This window comes from Halyomorpha halys, unplaced genomic scaffold, assembly GCF_000696795.3.
Source record: "Halyomorpha halys isolate HHAL.00 unplaced genomic scaffold, Hhal_1.1 Scaffold238.1, whole genome shotgun sequence".
Classification (NCBI taxonomy): domain Eukaryota; kingdom Metazoa; phylum Arthropoda; class Insecta; order Hemiptera; family Pentatomidae; genus Halyomorpha; species Halyomorpha halys.
Window position 1 is genome coordinate 470598 of NW_027107468.1, and position 17516 is coordinate 488113.

Below are 17516 nucleotides of genomic sequence, written 5' to 3' on the forward strand. Positions count from 1 at the left end.
ATATATAAACTTAATCTTTCGTATGCATTCTATCCGAATTGTTTAGACTTCTGTTACGTGTCATTACGGCTCAAATATTTTAATCAGTATTATATTAATTTCAAATTGGTTAGTTTTGGGTGTTTGTGACTGTGTGTTAATCATACAGAGCACTCTCATGGACATAAATAACACACTAAATCCAGTAAACAACATTTTGTAGATGAGAGAGAAAACCAATAATTTTTAAAGTAAATGGGTTTTTCTCTTTTACTTATTTTGAAATGGCTACCACAGTATTGGAACATGGTGGGCTTAATGGGCCATTCTCCCAAATAGTATCAAACCCTGTTCCAAGGGTATTGCCACTTTCCATAAATAATATCATAATCTATAGGAATTTATCGATAAAGTATCCAACTTGTTTTACATTTGCCATAATCTACCATATTTGATCAAATAACTTGAGATTTAGAAATAATAAGTTTTAAACGTCGAAACGTCAGTCTTGACCGGACCCAATCTTCCCGCATTTATAGAACTCTTTGATCTCAAAGAAGTAAATTAAAGTCAAAGACTTCGCTTGCTAATTTTAAGACTTTAATTTACTGTCCAAGATCGAGAAAATAACGGTGTTTTTTCTTCTTATTTTTCTTTCATAATCAGTAGGAACTGAAGAAACTTGTCTCATTCCTTCGTCTCTAATTTTTGTTATTTCAGCTTTTCGTTGCTCGGTTACCTTACACACCATTCGCATAGTAAGCAGATAGCTTATGAATCCCGCCAAAACCGCCCTGTCGTGTGTTACTTCGTGATGTGCAAAGACTTTTGTGACTTTAACGCGTATTTTTATTGTTTGTCTTTCCTCCGTCCGTAACAAATAGCAACACCATAAAATATTTGATTTTTAATTAATTTATTTACATCGTGCTGCGTGGTTAAATTGTTTGTTTATACATAGATTGTTGAAAATAATACGTTAAAAATGAGAAATACGTGAGATATACCATTCGTTTACCCATTTCTTATTCCTACTCCGTGAACTAATTTCCAATTACGTAATGAATAGTTCATAACTGTGGTTTTGGCTTTATTTGAACATTGTTACAGACGTGGGAATTTCAGGAATATAAAAAATTTGTCAATTTCGAATCGGTGTGGAAAACTGAAATGGGTATTAAAATTAATTGGGGAAAAAAATGTATACATGGCTGTCTTATAATGTTATTTATAAATTGCCAAACCCTGTGAAGGTTGTGAAGGAATGACAAGTAAAAACAAATGACGAATTTGCCAAAATTATATTAGTATTATTGTCGAACTAATGATGAGGTTTTATTGAATTACTATTTTATTTCATTTAAGAAATAAGTTTATGTATGACTGACATTCAAAATTTAATTAGAACTGTCGAAAGTTAATTCCTGATTGCTTTTGTGAAATTTATTACGCCTTTTAGATTTTTTATAAAGACTTTTATGACTTTACTCTTTCTATATTCGTGTTGACACTTTCTAGGACCATGGTAGTAATACATTCTTTCATACTAATCATGCGGGACCAGGAAAAGATCATTTCTGTTTTAATTGTCAGACCAGTAACTTGGCTGTAAGTTGAGGGACGAAGGTTGTTAGATGTTTTGATTTATTAACCTAATTGTTTTTATTCCTTTATAATTTCCAATGTACCTTAAAAATTATCAACATGCTCAAACACAAACTTAAAAACTTCATTACTGGATTGCTATTTCTTCGTTATAGTTTTAGCAACTGTCTACTTGCCGCGAAATTTGAAAAAAATGTCGGGAATTTAAGGGATAGTTTTCCTTTTTTAATTTGAATTAAACTATATCTAATGTTTACTTTAATTTTCATAAACTAGTTTTCTAATTTAGGTTTTTAAAGTAATGAAAGAGATTTATTGTAAGATAGTTTAGCTGAACAGAAATAGGTATGTACTGCTTAGGCATTGTATTGCTGCCTCGGTGAGGCAGTAATATATATGGCAATATTTGTATTTCCTCATATTTCGAAGTTATTCATTATAACCCCTTCCTCCGTCGTAAATATTTCCTTGCTTCCTTTCTCTATCAAGTTAACCAGTCCTGCCGTCCATCGTACATATCAGATATCCTTCAATTTAAGTCCTCAGTGCATTCCTGCAATACCCGCTCACGGCCTTCAGACTTATATGTAACTGCCCATCGAACCGCAGCCTTTGGTAGGTCTTTCCTCATCCGTTCCTCTTCCCTATGGAATTCTATTCCCTCCTTTATTCGTAGTTCTAATACCCTTCCAATCTTCAAATCCCGTATCTTCGACTACCTTCTGTCCACCCAATTCCGTAAGAATAGCCATTGAAAGTTTGAAAAAAGCTCTATATATTTTATGTCTTAGATTTTCGTTTATAATTGTAAATATGTACACTACCAGAAATTATCTCTTTTCATTTATTATTTTTTAGTTTAATTGTATTTGATTTTTTATGATTATTTTTCTTTTTCTTTACTATCAGAAGTCATCTTATGTTTTATGATATAACAAGTGGTTTTATTTTATTTGTTTTATCATTATTTTATATATTCTGTTAATTATTGTTGTTTATTTATATCTTTTTTGATTCATTGTATTATTTTATTTTATGACATTTTGTAATTTCATCTCTATTTTGCAATTTACTCTAAGGCTCTAGCCTAATTTTGACGCCTGTAAATTATTCTAAAGGATCAATCCCAGAATAAATAAAGATTATTATTATAACATTTATTACTGACAAGTGCTTACGAGCTATAGAATGTTAAGTTAGGTCAAAGCTGCAAGGCCTACAAAAATCTTTTAATACGCTTATTTTTTTTAGTTTATGAAAAACTTAATAAAGTCGGGGATTTAAACAATCAATATCGGTAGATAGGTTGATATATCATGTGGTTTCTAAAATTGGAACATCCATTTTGTTTGCCAACATCCGCAGAATTAGCTTGTAACAGTGCCTAGTGTTTCAAAAATATATAAAATTATCGAATGATAAATTATACTTATCGACTTAATCGAACGTGGCCTTTTAATACGCATTGGAAATAGTTACAGGGTAAAAAAAAAAGTTCAGTGAAGTATGCACTAAATTACAAAATCTTTGTTCAGCTACCATCATTATTATTTTTTTCTCCCTTTCGTATGTGTGCATTATGTATCAGTTAATGCATTTTATACTACGTGTAAACCGCCGCGGTTGCCTTGATCCTCTGCCAATGGTTTGAACAGTTTAAGCCCTGTTAGGATAATTAGATTGACTCGACTTAGGCTGTCAGTCTGTTAGTAAAAGTAGGTTCTAACGATCTCAGGTACTTGCCTCTGGGCTAACCCTGCGCATGACCGTACCGTTGTCATGGTAATCACGCCCAAACAGCTGATGGTGTATTTCCAAATGGTAGATCTTTTCTCATCACCCATCCTCCTTATAATGCTTATAATTTTTATTTAGATCCAGAAATATTTACTAAATGCTCAAATTAAGAGAGGGGCATCATATCTCTAATAATCTCATCGTTTCATAGCCACCCTGTTTCATTATGATACCTTTTTAATTATGATTATCAAGTACCTACTTTATGATTATCTGTAAATACTTATAATTGAAATAATTGTATTTAAACACAATCTAAATATTTTTTGCATCAGTATCAAAAAGAGATTAAAATTGATTAATAAGATAAATATTTTTTCATACACAATTAAAAACTGGAAGTTTAATAATAATAAAAAATTAATAATGTATTCGAGAGATTCTGAAATTTGAAAAAAAAAATTCCAGCTGTGGTTTCTAGCCATGAGCCAGTATATGGTGCAACTAGGTCCAGATATTCATATTATTAAATTATATAAATAATGTGAGGAGTGTAAGTTACCTGTTTGTTAAAGTTTTTTTGACAGCTCGTCACGTGAAAACGGATCTTAAATAATTTATTATCATAACTGTATTGTTATATCATAACTTTTTATTTCGACGAAACTCTTCTTCTGTCATCCAATGGAAGCAATATGGTAGCAAGCATCTAGAAACAATATGGTGGAGGACCAAAAACTTTAATATTGCCTCGATTTTTATAGTAAACCAGTTTTTCTAATCCGGACAATTCTTATATTTTTGTTATTTAGAGTTGTCCAAAGGTTTTAGCTACATTAAATTATTATAAGAAATCGTCGACGTACTAAACTTTTTATTTATTTATTTATTTAATGTAATTTACAACTGTACACAATAATACAATAAGTAAATATTAAGAATTAATGGGTTAGGGTGGGTAAGGAGTTTGGAATGAAAAGTCGCATATCTGTTTTGGGCCAAATCTGCAACGAATGGGATGTTAAAGTCTTTGTGAATGAGTTTATTTTTAGCGTATTAAGGAGCATCAAGGATTTTACGTATGGTACTAAAATGTAAATTTGATAATTATTTTATTTATCAAAAAACTCAGCAGGAGCCTTTTCTAATATTTACAGTCTAAGTTATAGAAGACTATAATAGCCGGTCATTTGCAGAACATATAGTATTCCAGGGAGACTAGCTAAGATACCAAACAGGTTTAAGGTTTTAAAACTTTGTTGATTTAGAACAGTGTTTTCAAACAAGTTTTCATTTTGTTGAACTGTCATAGAAATAAAAGTCGACTTTTAGTCCAGTCCAAGTCTGTCACAGTTTGCGTTTAACTCGCTCGGCCACGAACTGGGCATTGGGGGAACTGCACCCGGCAAATATAATTCCTTTATTATTATTATTCAAATGAGCATATATATATTGTTCCGAGGGATGAATATTTGTCCAGTTATTCGGAAAACAACCTAAAAGTACTATACGATAGTTTACTATCTCTAATCATTTTTAAATATTGAAACTACCTGGCGGACTGTGAGTGTAAGGTTAGGTTCTAGGATCATCCTTCGATGATCAGTGCCTCTGGTGTCAAATTTGAAAAAAAAAAAAAATCAGCCAACTACTTTAGGGGGAAAAAGCCGCTGATGGTGGATAGCATACATGGGATGGCGAACGAACAGATCTTTGTTATTCCATTTTAGGACTCCACGTATTTTGAACCATAAAACCTCAAATTTTGAGAAATAATTTTCTTAGTCGATTACTAAGGTTCATTTATGGATAATAAGGAACCAACGTAAGACCACGGGAACCACATGTGTTTTGTCAGAAGCAATATTCAATAAATGAAATCAGTGTTATAAAAGTGATGTAAATTATTTCTCTTGGTATCCTGTAACCTTTGTACTAAATCTGGATAAAATGGGTCCAGTAGTTTCGGATAAGACAGTGGATGACGGATGGGACAGATTTTAGTTATTAGATTTCGGGATTTTACACATCTTGAACCGTAAAAGCTCAAATGTTCAGGAGGAATTATTTCATGTGTGAGTAATAATGAACCAAAATAAGGCAACGAAAACCACATGTGTTTTGGCACGAAAACTGCACTTCTGCCAAGGAATCTACTTTCACGAAATAAAATAAGTATTATGGAAACGTTAAAAAATGATTTGTCATTTCGTGCTATATTTTGAAGGTTGTAAAGTGTTGAGGAAGGAAACGAAAACTACAATTTGAAAATTTAGCTAGTTACTGAATGGTGGCGGGTCCCGAATTCAAACGGGCAGGTATGAAAGAAATGTGAAGAATCTGTATGAAGAATCGAGGAGTGTTTTCTCAACGTTGGTGCCTACTTTTTCACAAAATTCCCTCACTAGCTTATCTACAGGCGGGCTTATAAACTCGTCCACAGAATGTATTCCAAACTGTGGGACAAGAATACACACTCTGCTGTACGTTGTGATTAATTTTAATTAAAAAGTGTTTATAGAGTTTAAACTCGACACTGATCCATCTTTCATGAGAAAAACGTTTTCTGTATCTGAATATGGTCTCTAAATGTGGATCATGTGCCTCCTGTATTTGAGTGCGGATTGTGTTCGATGTAATAACTAAAAACTTATTTGGAAAAAATATTGATATTTGAAAAACAGTATCTTGGTTAACATTGAACTTAAAGATCTATCAGAGCTCCATTTGAAGCATAAAAGATTATTTTCCTTATAATAGTAGTTTACATATTTGGTAAAATATTTCCTATATTTGTAAAACAAATATTGTTCCATGGAAAAGTAACTCAATGGAAAACTAAATATTTATCGTAAAGAGTTCTATTTGATTGATATGTTTACTTTTACTTTTATTTTTTTTGTGATATTCTAATATATTACCTGTTATTATTGTTTTATCTTTTATTTTGTCGCTATTATGTTGATTATTTGTTTTATTCAATTTTAAAATTACTGTGTATTTACTTTATAACTTGATAATTCAATAACTATAAACAATTTGAATTTTAGGTTTTTTTTTTTATGAGAGCCGATGTGCAAGTTGAGAATAATAAAAAACACCTACTTGACAAACACTCTAAACTTCCCATTCACTACACAAAATTATTATATACCATGCTAACAGACCAATTTGGACATACGGAATTGAGCTATGGGGCTCTACCAAACCATCAAATTCCTCCAGTATCCTATCCTTACAATCCAAAATCCTTGATGCTCCTTATTACGTCACAAATAAACTCATCCACAAAGATCTTAATATCCCTTTCCTTTCAGATTTAGCCTGAAATAGATATGCGTCTTTTCATTGCAAACTGCTCACCCATCCTAACCCATTAGTTCTTAATCTCTCATCCTTATCAATCCTTGATAACCGTCCGAGACGTCTGAAAAGAAGATGACCATGGGACCTTTTAATTTAAATTAATGTTTAAAATACCACCATTGGATGGTTCCTTCTCCAGATTTTCAAGTGTTTGAAACATTATATATTTACACATATTTACTTATTGTATTTGTTTATACAGTTGTAAATTACGATAAATAAATAAAAAAAAGAAAAAAAAAAAAAAATAGGATTATTTATATACTTCCAAAGTTTTTAAGTAAACAAAGTTCTTATGATTAAAAATTCGAAACATAATTTAAAATAAGGAGATCTAAACTCTAATATACCTTCTTGAAACCAGGTTATCTTTACCATTGATAGCAAACAGATTACAAACTACAAAATTGCAAACATAATTATATAGGAGAGACTTCTAAAAAATTAAAAACCAGGATTGAGCAACATGAGAGTAATTGTAGAAATGTCAAAAACATCAACACAACAGCACTGACACAAAACAACACAGTATAAAATTTTAACATAATTGACAACAAAAAGCTCGTATAGTTTAAAGGATATGTCTCAATTTTAATGTTTCTCTTAAATAGGAGTTTTTCCTTCAAATTCTTGCTTTTTTTGTGTTCAACCTTTTGTTTTCCTTTATTGTTGAAATTCTCACTTTGATAGATCAGAATGTTCTCTGCTATATTTATTTTTTATTGTTATTATGTGGTTATATTTCAAACAAAGTGATTAACTTTCTTCAGTAATTATTTATATTTTGTTTTATCATAGTATCTATAGTTTTATCACTACTAATTTATTCTGTGATTGTAATAAAACCAATTCCATGTTTTAATTTGAATGATAGCACTATAATGATTCCATAATCATAAATCCTATAAAGTATTTATTTAATTTTTGATTGCTATTTTCAATATCATCCCTTCAGATACATTAAGAAAATATTTTTTTAAAAGTAGTTTCTATAACTTATTTTATTTTTTTTCAGAGCGGGCGAGAGGCTACACCAGATCTCGCAACTTCCCCTAGGAGGCAGCCTAATTCTAAGCAACCCCCTCCAATGGTTGTACAACCTGACTTCAGGAAGGTAACTTATCAGCATTTATTTTTTAGTACTCTGGGATTGGGGGGATCTCTTCAGTATCAGCAACACAATTTAGGTAACACAATAAGTCCATTTTGTTCTTAGATTTAAAAAGAAACAAGTAAAACAATGATAAAAATCTGATTTATTTTGATTTTTATGGATAAGCTTAATCATGGTGTTACTATACTGATCTATTTCTTTCTTGGATAAAAATTTTACATATTTCATGGAAAAATTTAGAATTGGTTCATCTTGATTGATGAGAAGTTTATGTCAACTTATAATATTTCATAATGAAGAGAAAGTTATTTTATTTAACGTTTTAAAAAATGAACTTCTTTCTTTATAATAAATACTTAAAAAACTTACACCAAAGAATCTGTATACCATTTTATTTTATAAGTTCAGGAACATTCATTAACAATCTTTCAGATATATAAATATATATTTATTTTCCCACCTTCAACAATATTGGGATTAGCAAATTGCTATATCTAAAATTTTTTATTATTGAATGATTCATTTAATTATTTACTCCTTATACACATTCTACTTTACTATTACAGTATGTTCCATCCATATTTAATATAGAAACATTACATTTTACATCTACATTTATTATTTTGTTGTTATTATTATTTGTGTCACCCTATCCTGCCTCTTAACAATAGGAGGAAAAAATGCATCCTTGTTCTACAATCCAGTGTTGTAATCAAAACAATTTATATAATTTTTCATTAGCTGTGCGGACTGCTTGTTCTTCTTTTAAGTTTATCCATCATCCTCTATTGTCTGACGGCCTCTCTGATGTACCTCCTTGTCTCCTACCCAAGAAGAAGTTGGTGGAGCAACTATTTCCTTCCTCTGGAATACAAAGGCCTTATGTAAGAGTAGTTCTACTTCGTCATCATCTGAGGGATGGCTTTCTATCAGAACATATCGCCCTGTCTCCATCGCCTTGCTTGGAAACTCTCATACCCCGTGAGAAGCTGTGAGATTCAGGAGTCTGAGAGAACCCATGTGGTTTCGAGACATGAACAACTGGTTGGGAAGTACTTCCTTAAAGTAGCTCCTTTTGGGGTTGTCATCCACCATCAGTTCCTTCTGTGTTTTTTCAGAGGATCCTATTCCATCTGCTTGGGTCTTCACCTTGTGCCGATAGTATTCCTGCTGGAGGAGGTTGATTGATATTCTTCCTCCTGACACTTCTATATGCCCTTGTGACTCGCAACAGAGACATAAACTGAACTGTCACCGCCTGTGCCAAAGATTCTAACTCCACTTAGATGATGCCCCTGATACGACTGAGTTCGTTAAGCGCTAGAGTCACTCTACTAAGGATGTAATCCAACAGAGACGTCATGTTGAACTAAAAAAGAAATTACTTATCTAACAACATTTTAGTTTTTATCTCCCTATGTAATTGTTATATTAGACCAAAATTTATATGGTTTCTAAATTTTTCTGTATAATTTTACTTTAATTATCATTATATAAAATTTATGATTATTACTAATACTATGCTTGGCTAGAGCTGTGCCATTTAAATATTTTATGTAATATTTCATAAATGTTAATAATATTTCATATTGGTACATATTTATTGGTGTTAATTTTTGGGAAAAATTTTAAAATTTGTATTTATTTTAATTGTCGAGGAGTTAATATCAATTTATTATATTTCATTATGAATTGTCACTTCCTATGGAGTTCAATTTTTTTATTTTATCATTAAGAAATAATATGAAAAATTTATTTTACTAGGTAGTTCTGTAAAATAAACTTTTCCATTTTGGATATGGGATCATTTAAGTAGTTAAAACACTGGTTGAAATTTTCGATTGTTTTTGATTTCATAAATATCTTTTAACATAAATAATGAATTTATGAATATTTAAAAATGTATATTTCTGGGTTATTTAGAGAAAAAAAAATTGATTAATATTATTATAATACTTTAAATGTTATTATTTTTGTAGGTTAGTGGTATTTCAAGTGAGATCTTCCGCCAGCTTGAGAGAATTGAGAATGATTCAACAGAAGGAGTGGAAGCTGTTGACAAACGAGGGGAGATGCTTGTTCGTCTTCTTGACACTAAGAGCCTCGGCCAGGCTGCTGCTCAGGCTGCTAGGCCCTGGTTGCAGTCACAGGTATGATGGTCATTTAAAAAATAATTGTTCTATTATTTTTTTAAAATAAAGTTATTTTTCTAACTATACGAGTATAGGGTGTCCTACTCTGGAAAACCTGTAAAAGTTAGAGAATTTTTTGAACCTGGAGAAGTTAGAGAATTAAATGAGATGTTTTGATATTTTCCAAATTTATGCTTAAATATTGACAAAATGGTGAAATTATCCCTGGTAAAATAATAATAACCATCCCTTGGCTTCTCACCCCTTCATATCTTATCATACTACGTGGCAATATAAATATTTCTATGACTTAAACTTTTTCTGAAAAAGACCTAAAAAAGTCGAGGAATTCCATAAAAATGTTTTGGTTGGCAAGCTGGTATGAGAACAGCTTAACAATTATTAATAAATTACTATTCCTCATAATGTCAAGGAGTTCTATCATAAAAATCAAACTATTTCATTTTGTCCTAAACAAGCAACATTTTTATCAGTTTTTGTGATTTTAATAATTTATTTTTAGATCAAACCCCTTTCTATACTATAGGTCTTGTTATTTAATCTCTTCTATATATAATAATTTTCATTCTGTAATTTGAACATTATACTGGCCTGTCACTAAAATCCTTGTGCATGAAATCATTATTGAATCACATATTTACTCATTTCTTTTTTATAATCATATATCAATGTTTGAGTTTTACAATCCTTTACTCAATTCAGGTATTTTTCTTGATCGTCTTTGATTTACTTCTTTTAATTTTTTCTCATCTATCGTGTACTGTATAGATTTCATAGAAAATTTACCATTCTTTTCTGACTCTGACCTGGTCCGTTGTCTGATGTTGCTCTCTTATATCTACTGCTCTGACCTTTTGTTTTTTTTAGGTTTCTATCCTGCACCATATTTTGAACCTGACTAAAAAAAAAAAATTAATGATCTCATGCAGAGGTCTACTTGTGATATTACATGTGGATTGTAGAATTCTGTCTCTCCTGGTTTTTCCTGTCATTATTCTCAGGTTTTTCGATTCTTGATTTATCTAGTATAACAATTTCTTGGGTAAAGTAACAACAATAGCCATAACACTCACCAAAGGTTTCTAAGATAAATAGGTGAGGGTTTTTTTTGCTCATTTGGTTGTCATCAATCTAGGAGCCCTCAACCACCATTAAATGCAATGCTCTAGTTATGCCACAAATTAATTCAAATTTGCCCAGTATCACATCGAATCCATCTGCTCTTTTCCTTCTGCTGAAGGATTTTGGGAATCAAAACCAATTGATTTTCTATTGGGATCAGATTTATTTTTCTAAATCATATCCTCTAAGCCAAGTATTAAGTTGGTCAATAATTTTGGTACCATCTCCACAATTTTTGGGGATGTGGTGATTGGAATACTATTCTAGTAAAAGTCTGCCGCCTTCGATTTCAACTACAGGCTTGGTCAACTACAGTTCGGCGTCAGTATCAAAGTGTTGTTTACTGAACCATTTTTTCATAGCTGGGAAGAGGTGGTAATCGCTCGGTGCCAAATCCGGGCTGTATGGTGGATGATCAAACATCTCCCATCCAAAACCATCCAAGAGTGCCCGGATACGATTGGTCGTGTGTGGTCTTATGGTCTTCCGTTAGGATTTTCAGAACCAACCAAGCACAAAATTTGTCGTAACCAAGCTTCTCCACCACAATTTGATGCACCAAACTCTGTGAAATTTGAGGAAAATCTTCTGACAGTTGTGTAATCGTGAAATGATGGTTTTCACGAATTTTGTCATTGGTTTGCATTGCCTAGTCATCAGTCATAAGGCTAGGCCTACCACTGTGGCTCTCGTCGTGAGCACTGGTACGGCCATTTTTAAAATCAATGCACCATTGTCTCACTCGGCTTTCACTCATTATCCCCTGCCCGTAAACATCACGAAGCTGATGATACATTTCAACAGGCCTGTTGTTTCGAGCCAACAAAATCCGAATCACAGACCGCACATCATAAGTGGAAGGATTTTCTATTGTAGAGCACATTTTGATGACTCATAGAGAGCAAAGTGAGAAAAGCACAGCTCTCAAGCTACAACAGCTGGATGCATACTGAAAGTAGGAACATTAGAACATGCCAAGATGGCGGCTCTACCTCCACACATCACCACGATAGGCCAAAACGTCTGTTACTTTCTGGACAGCTCTCGTATTAACCGACTCAACAAAAGTATTCGGTTGCCTCAAGCTTGATCCTCAACTACTTAAGATCTTCAATGTCAATAGGGTAAGATATATTTTAAAGTACACTGAATCCCTTCAGTGGCATCATTTACCATTCATCAGAATCCTGTTGATATTGCTTCAAGAGCAGTTGTGCCTAAGGAACTTGTTAGTGGTGGCAAGGTCTCATCTGGATCAGGGAATTTCCTTTGGTTATTCCAAACACTCCATCTGCGGTCCAAATCTTACCTAAGCATAAAATTATAGATCAATCTCTAATCACAACCTAAAAGGCTACAATGTTCACGATTTCATTTTTAGAGTCAGCTTCTACATTTACATTATTTGTTAAAACCCTAGCCTTTGTGTTCCGTTTTCTAAATAACTCTCAACAGGAGAATAATAAGGTGTGTGAACCTATATTGTTATTGTGACCTAAAAGAACTAGGTCACGCCGCCTTTCACCTGATAAGTGAAACTCAACAGGCGTATTGTAAAGATGATTATGACTTTCAGTCCCCTAAGACCATCTCAAAATGCAAGCCGTATTTAAAGACTCAATTCAGATTCTCAGGGTTGGTGGTAGATTGTCTAATGCATCATTACCTTATGATACCAAACATCCTATAGTATTTAGTCCTAATGCAAGGCTTACTTCCCTCATTATTGATCAAATACACCCAACATATTTTCATTTGGGCTCTAAGGCTCAACAGTCATATCTAATGTGAAAATATGACTTCATCTTTGCTGCTAAGATAAAATAAATTTGGACATGTTTGCGATGCTTTAAGTGGAAGGCATAATTGAATAGCCCAGTTATGGCAGTTCTTCCCATAACCCAAATAACTTAAGGTGCCTGTTCATATCAGTAGGAGTGAATTTTGTGGGTCCATTTAATATCAAACATGAGGCACAAGACGAAATGTACCGATTAGCAAGAGATATTACACACCCTTCAAGCCAGAGTAAAGTGGACAAAGACCACACCTCCTGTCCGAGTGGATGATTTAGTGTTTGTAATAACGAATTAATAGCACTGATGTTTTATAACAAAACACTATCTGCAGCATATGTTTAAAAACCCTAGACTGTGAGTTCTCACTACAACACTCAGCACTTGTTGTTTTATGTGTCACACTGTGTCAGCGATATACAAGTATACCTTGCTGTCATCTTCAGTTTACGAGGAGACTGCTATCTAAATTTGATACTTTGCCTTCATCCTCACACGGCTATCATCTGTACGGCCTACATCTTCAGCTTACAAGGGGACTGCGATCTACAAATAATACTTTGCTGTCATTCTATGGCTATCATCTATACAACCTTCCTCCTCAACTTAAATTGAGATAGACATTATTATTCGTTTACATCCAGCTGACATTATTGATTTACTATCAACCATGAATATTTTATTTTAGTTAAAGAAGACCTCTCCTTTATTTTGTATAGTTTATATTATATTAATTAATTTCTTATATTTTCTTATTATTTGTTTGTTATAAAATTTTATCGTTTCATTTTAGTTTGCTAACACTACTAATCCAATATAAATACCTTATTTATACTATTAATGATTATTTATATACTTATCCTTTTGTGCAATAATTTAATACATCCACAGAATTTTATTTTCCTATAATTTTTAATCTTTCAATTAACAATAACCCAAAAAAGCAGAACCTGCCATTTACAGCCTTCCAGAAATTTCTTTAGACATTGGATTCCGTTCTCAACAAGATGTGTGTCACAAGATAGTTGTATAAAAGTGTTCACTTTTTCTTGTAGTTAATTTTATGATTTTCCTTGTTCTTTAATGAAACAGCATGACAAAAAAAAAAAAAAAAAACACTCATATTTATAACTTAAATCATGACTCTTTATTCATCTGATAGCATTTTTTACATTAACAAAAAATTAAAGTAATTATAAATAAAATTTTTTTACCATGTAATGAAGGCCTTTATTTTATATAGAATAATATTTTTCAGGATTCAAAACATGTGAGGCTTGTTGAAATAGTGAAAAGACCTGGGCAAACTCTAGGGCTTTATATCCGTGAAGGCAATGGGCTTGATAGGTCAGATGGAGTTTTTATATCCCGGATAGCCCTTGAATCATCTGTATATAACAGTGGATGTCTTAAGGTTAGTAACTTAACAATTAATAAGCAATATTGATTTTAAAATTATGACTTAATGAAAATATATGGAAGAAATTTTTTTTATATGATTTCTTGTTAAGTTATGTATATTTTTTTATAACTTTGCTTACAGTTTTCCTGTCATTTATTTGTATGCTTGGATTAGGTGGGAGATGAAATCTTGGCTGTCAATTTTGTGGATGTGACTCGGATGTCACTTGATGATGTTGTCATCATCATGTCTATTCCGCGACGCCTTGTCCTGGTTACAAGAGAAGGCGCCGAATGCCCAGCAGGCCTACAACCTGGCTCCCATCATAAACCACCTCCTGTAGTTGTCATGAAGGGGCAGATTAATTCAAGGTAGAAAACTTATGTCTTTTTTAATTTGTGTGTTAAAACACTAGCTTCTTCCCCCTCTCCTTAGTGAGTATTGTAATGTAGCGTATTTCATCACTTTTGTAATTTTAAAGCATGCAACTTAATAGAATATTTTTTAAAAACATTTATTTCTTTAAAAAGCAGTTCATGTTTTAAAGATTATTAGGGAATGTCTTTCAATGTTGATTAAATATGTAGAATTTGATGATTCGGGTTTTGTTCTCTATTTTATAAATTCCAGCTTCTATCCAGAAATAATTTTTTCCAGAAACAATTTGCTCTTAATCTACTACTAAATTGAATATTTCATAAAATTTTGATGATTAATATTTTGAAAAAATATTTTCTGTAAGTTTGGATTTTAGATACATAGATTTGTTTTCCAATATCTTGCAATTTTTGCCCTGAATTTTCTGGGTACAGTTCAGTCCATGTATTTCCAAAAAAGGTAAACATTTGACTTTGGGAATTTGTTAAAGGTACATATGCGGTGATTAACGTATTGGGTAGGTAAATAAGTTTCCATCGTTTGACAAAAGATGGCTTCACTAGAAGTTTTTGTTGAAATTTCAGCTGCAAAATGTAATATTGTACGTTTAGTCATTTGGTAATTACTTAAACTAAAAGTATAAGTGATTCCCTATCAGCATAACATATTTTTTTTGTATGAAAATGTTAATTTTTGTGTTGAATATGGATCATTTGCGGGAACTTTTGATTTACTTCTTTAATTTTAAAAAATGTGCAGCTGAGACGCATTGATTGCTTGTAAACACAATAGTGAGGCTTCCTTAAGTGAGAGAAGTTGTTGTGAGCCCTATCAAAAGTTTAAAAATAGTGAGTTTGACATTATTTAAAACCATGGAAGAGGATTCCAAAAAAAGGAAATTGGGTTCCATATAAATTGGGTTCCATATAAATGAAGCGGGGATATGTCAAATGCCAATTTTAATTTTTGACTATTGGATCATATAACCACTGATGGTGAAAACCCAAAGAAGAGAAAATTATGGGGCCACCTGGCCATGTTTCAACATCCAAACCAAATTGTCATGGAAAAAAAAACTAGTGCTGTATATTTGCTAGGATCAGCTTGGGTTCATGTTTTATGAGTTGATCAAACCGAGCACAATCATTACTGGAGGTCTATACAGAACAAAATTAATGAGATTGAGCTTAGGACTCAAGGAAAACCCATTACTACTCCTGACACACCAAAATTATTCTCTTACATGATATTGTTCGTCCATATGTTCCAAGGCCACTCAAAATCTATTTGGAAACACTTAATTGGGAAGTTTTACCCCACCCATCATATTCACTTTACTTTGTTCCTTCCAATTATCACTTGTCAATGGCACATGGTCGTTCTTAGCAGCATTTTACATCCTATGAAGACACCGAAAATTGGATTGATTCATTGATAGTTTCAATAGATGAAGAGTTCTTTTGATGTTGTATCTGAAATGGGAAAAGATAGCGGCTAGTGATGAACAATACTTTGAATAAAACGTAATGTACTATTCTTTCATAAGGAATTCACAATTTTTAATATAAAAACAGCAGAGATTTATTGGTACCCCCATATATTAAAAGTCGCCGCCTCTGTCCATTCTGTAACAAAAGGTCTCTTTTTCCAGTTTTTTACTTATAACTTTAAAACGTTGCCTCGTACAGAAACAAGTGTTTTATCAAAAATTAAATCTGACATTTCTTTTAAGAATATTTATATTATTTTTACCGTTAGATCAATTTATATGAAAGAATAAAAATATAACTATAATGAATAAATCTGATTTATTAGAAGGAACTGCTTTTTTATCCCTTAAGTTTTTTTGATTGAAAGTGTATTGTGAATGAGTATTTTTATAAATAATTGTTAAATTTAAATTGCATAAGCTTATCCTTGCATAATTATTGAAGTTTCCGTGTTTAGATTTATTTCAGTGTAGAGGAATGAAATTTGCTTTAAATGTAGTAAATGCATTTTATTTATTTATTTTAAGCATATGATGTTATCGATTAATTAAGTCTTGTAATATCAATTTTTATGTATTAAGTAATTTAATTTTAGAAACTAGCTGCTTATGATTTTATTTTTTATTTTAAGGTTTTTTTATTCATCCATTTGCTCCTTCCTCAAGGCGCTATTTTGAGCGTAAGTTTTTATTTTATTTAATTTTTTTTCTTATTTTCTAATTAAGTTTTTAATACAGCTTATTCAACTGATTTTTTTTTTTATTTGATGGCATCCTTACTTTTAATAATTCATGAGAACAAAAGAATGTATATGTATAAAAAAAAATTATTTTTGCTGTATTACCTAATTATTTAGTTTACTCAGGCATGCTCAATGATTTTTCTGTAAGAATTGCTGAATACACTCCAAAACCTCTTCATACATGATTTTTTTTACATTAATATTTTTTTTTTTGTAAGTTTGTGTTTTTTTTTCATCATTACACTAATGTAAACTCAAAGTTAATGTAAAATAAAAAATTAAGTCATTAATGGTTTCATGTAAAGAATTATATTGCAATACAGTACTGTCACTGAGATTGACTAATTTCTTACATGAAGCTTCTGAAATAACCAGTAGTACTTTTGAATATGTGTGGAGGTTTCTACTAGTTGGGTTGGAAGGCGATGATAATAACAACATATCTAATAGTCTTAGCAATATGAAAGCGTCATGAAAGTGAAAGAAATATTATATGGAATAATATACATTATATATGTTTTAAGAATCCCTAGCAAATAGCTCAAATGAAGATTTTGTTTCAATTGACTGAAGCTCATAAATTTGTCCTTAGGTTTCTTTTATTTCAGGTCAACAATGATTGTTAAATTTTC

The 17516-nt window shown here is 31.6% G+C and overlaps 1 protein-coding gene across 6 annotated transcripts in view; it reads left to right on the forward strand.

Annotated features, from left to right (window-relative positions):
• Positions 1-17516, forward strand: part of RhoGAP100F (Rho GTPase activating protein at 100F) — a 128554-nt gene that overhangs the window by 66956 nt on the left and 44082 nt on the right. For all 6 annotated transcript variants that reach the window (XR_001343053.2, XR_001343054.3, XM_067045769.1 and 3 more), the window contains 4 exons: positions 7703-7801; positions 9781-9951; positions 14131-14286; positions 14449-14645. Coding sequence is in view for 4 of the 6 variants with exons in the window: in XM_067045769.1 (XP_066901870.1) it covers positions 7703-7801; positions 9781-9951; positions 14131-14286; positions 14449-14645 (623 nt within the window). In the remaining 2 variants the exon portion in view is untranslated. The remainder of the gene's footprint in view (positions 1-7702; positions 7802-9780; positions 9952-14130; positions 14287-14448; positions 14646-17516) is intronic.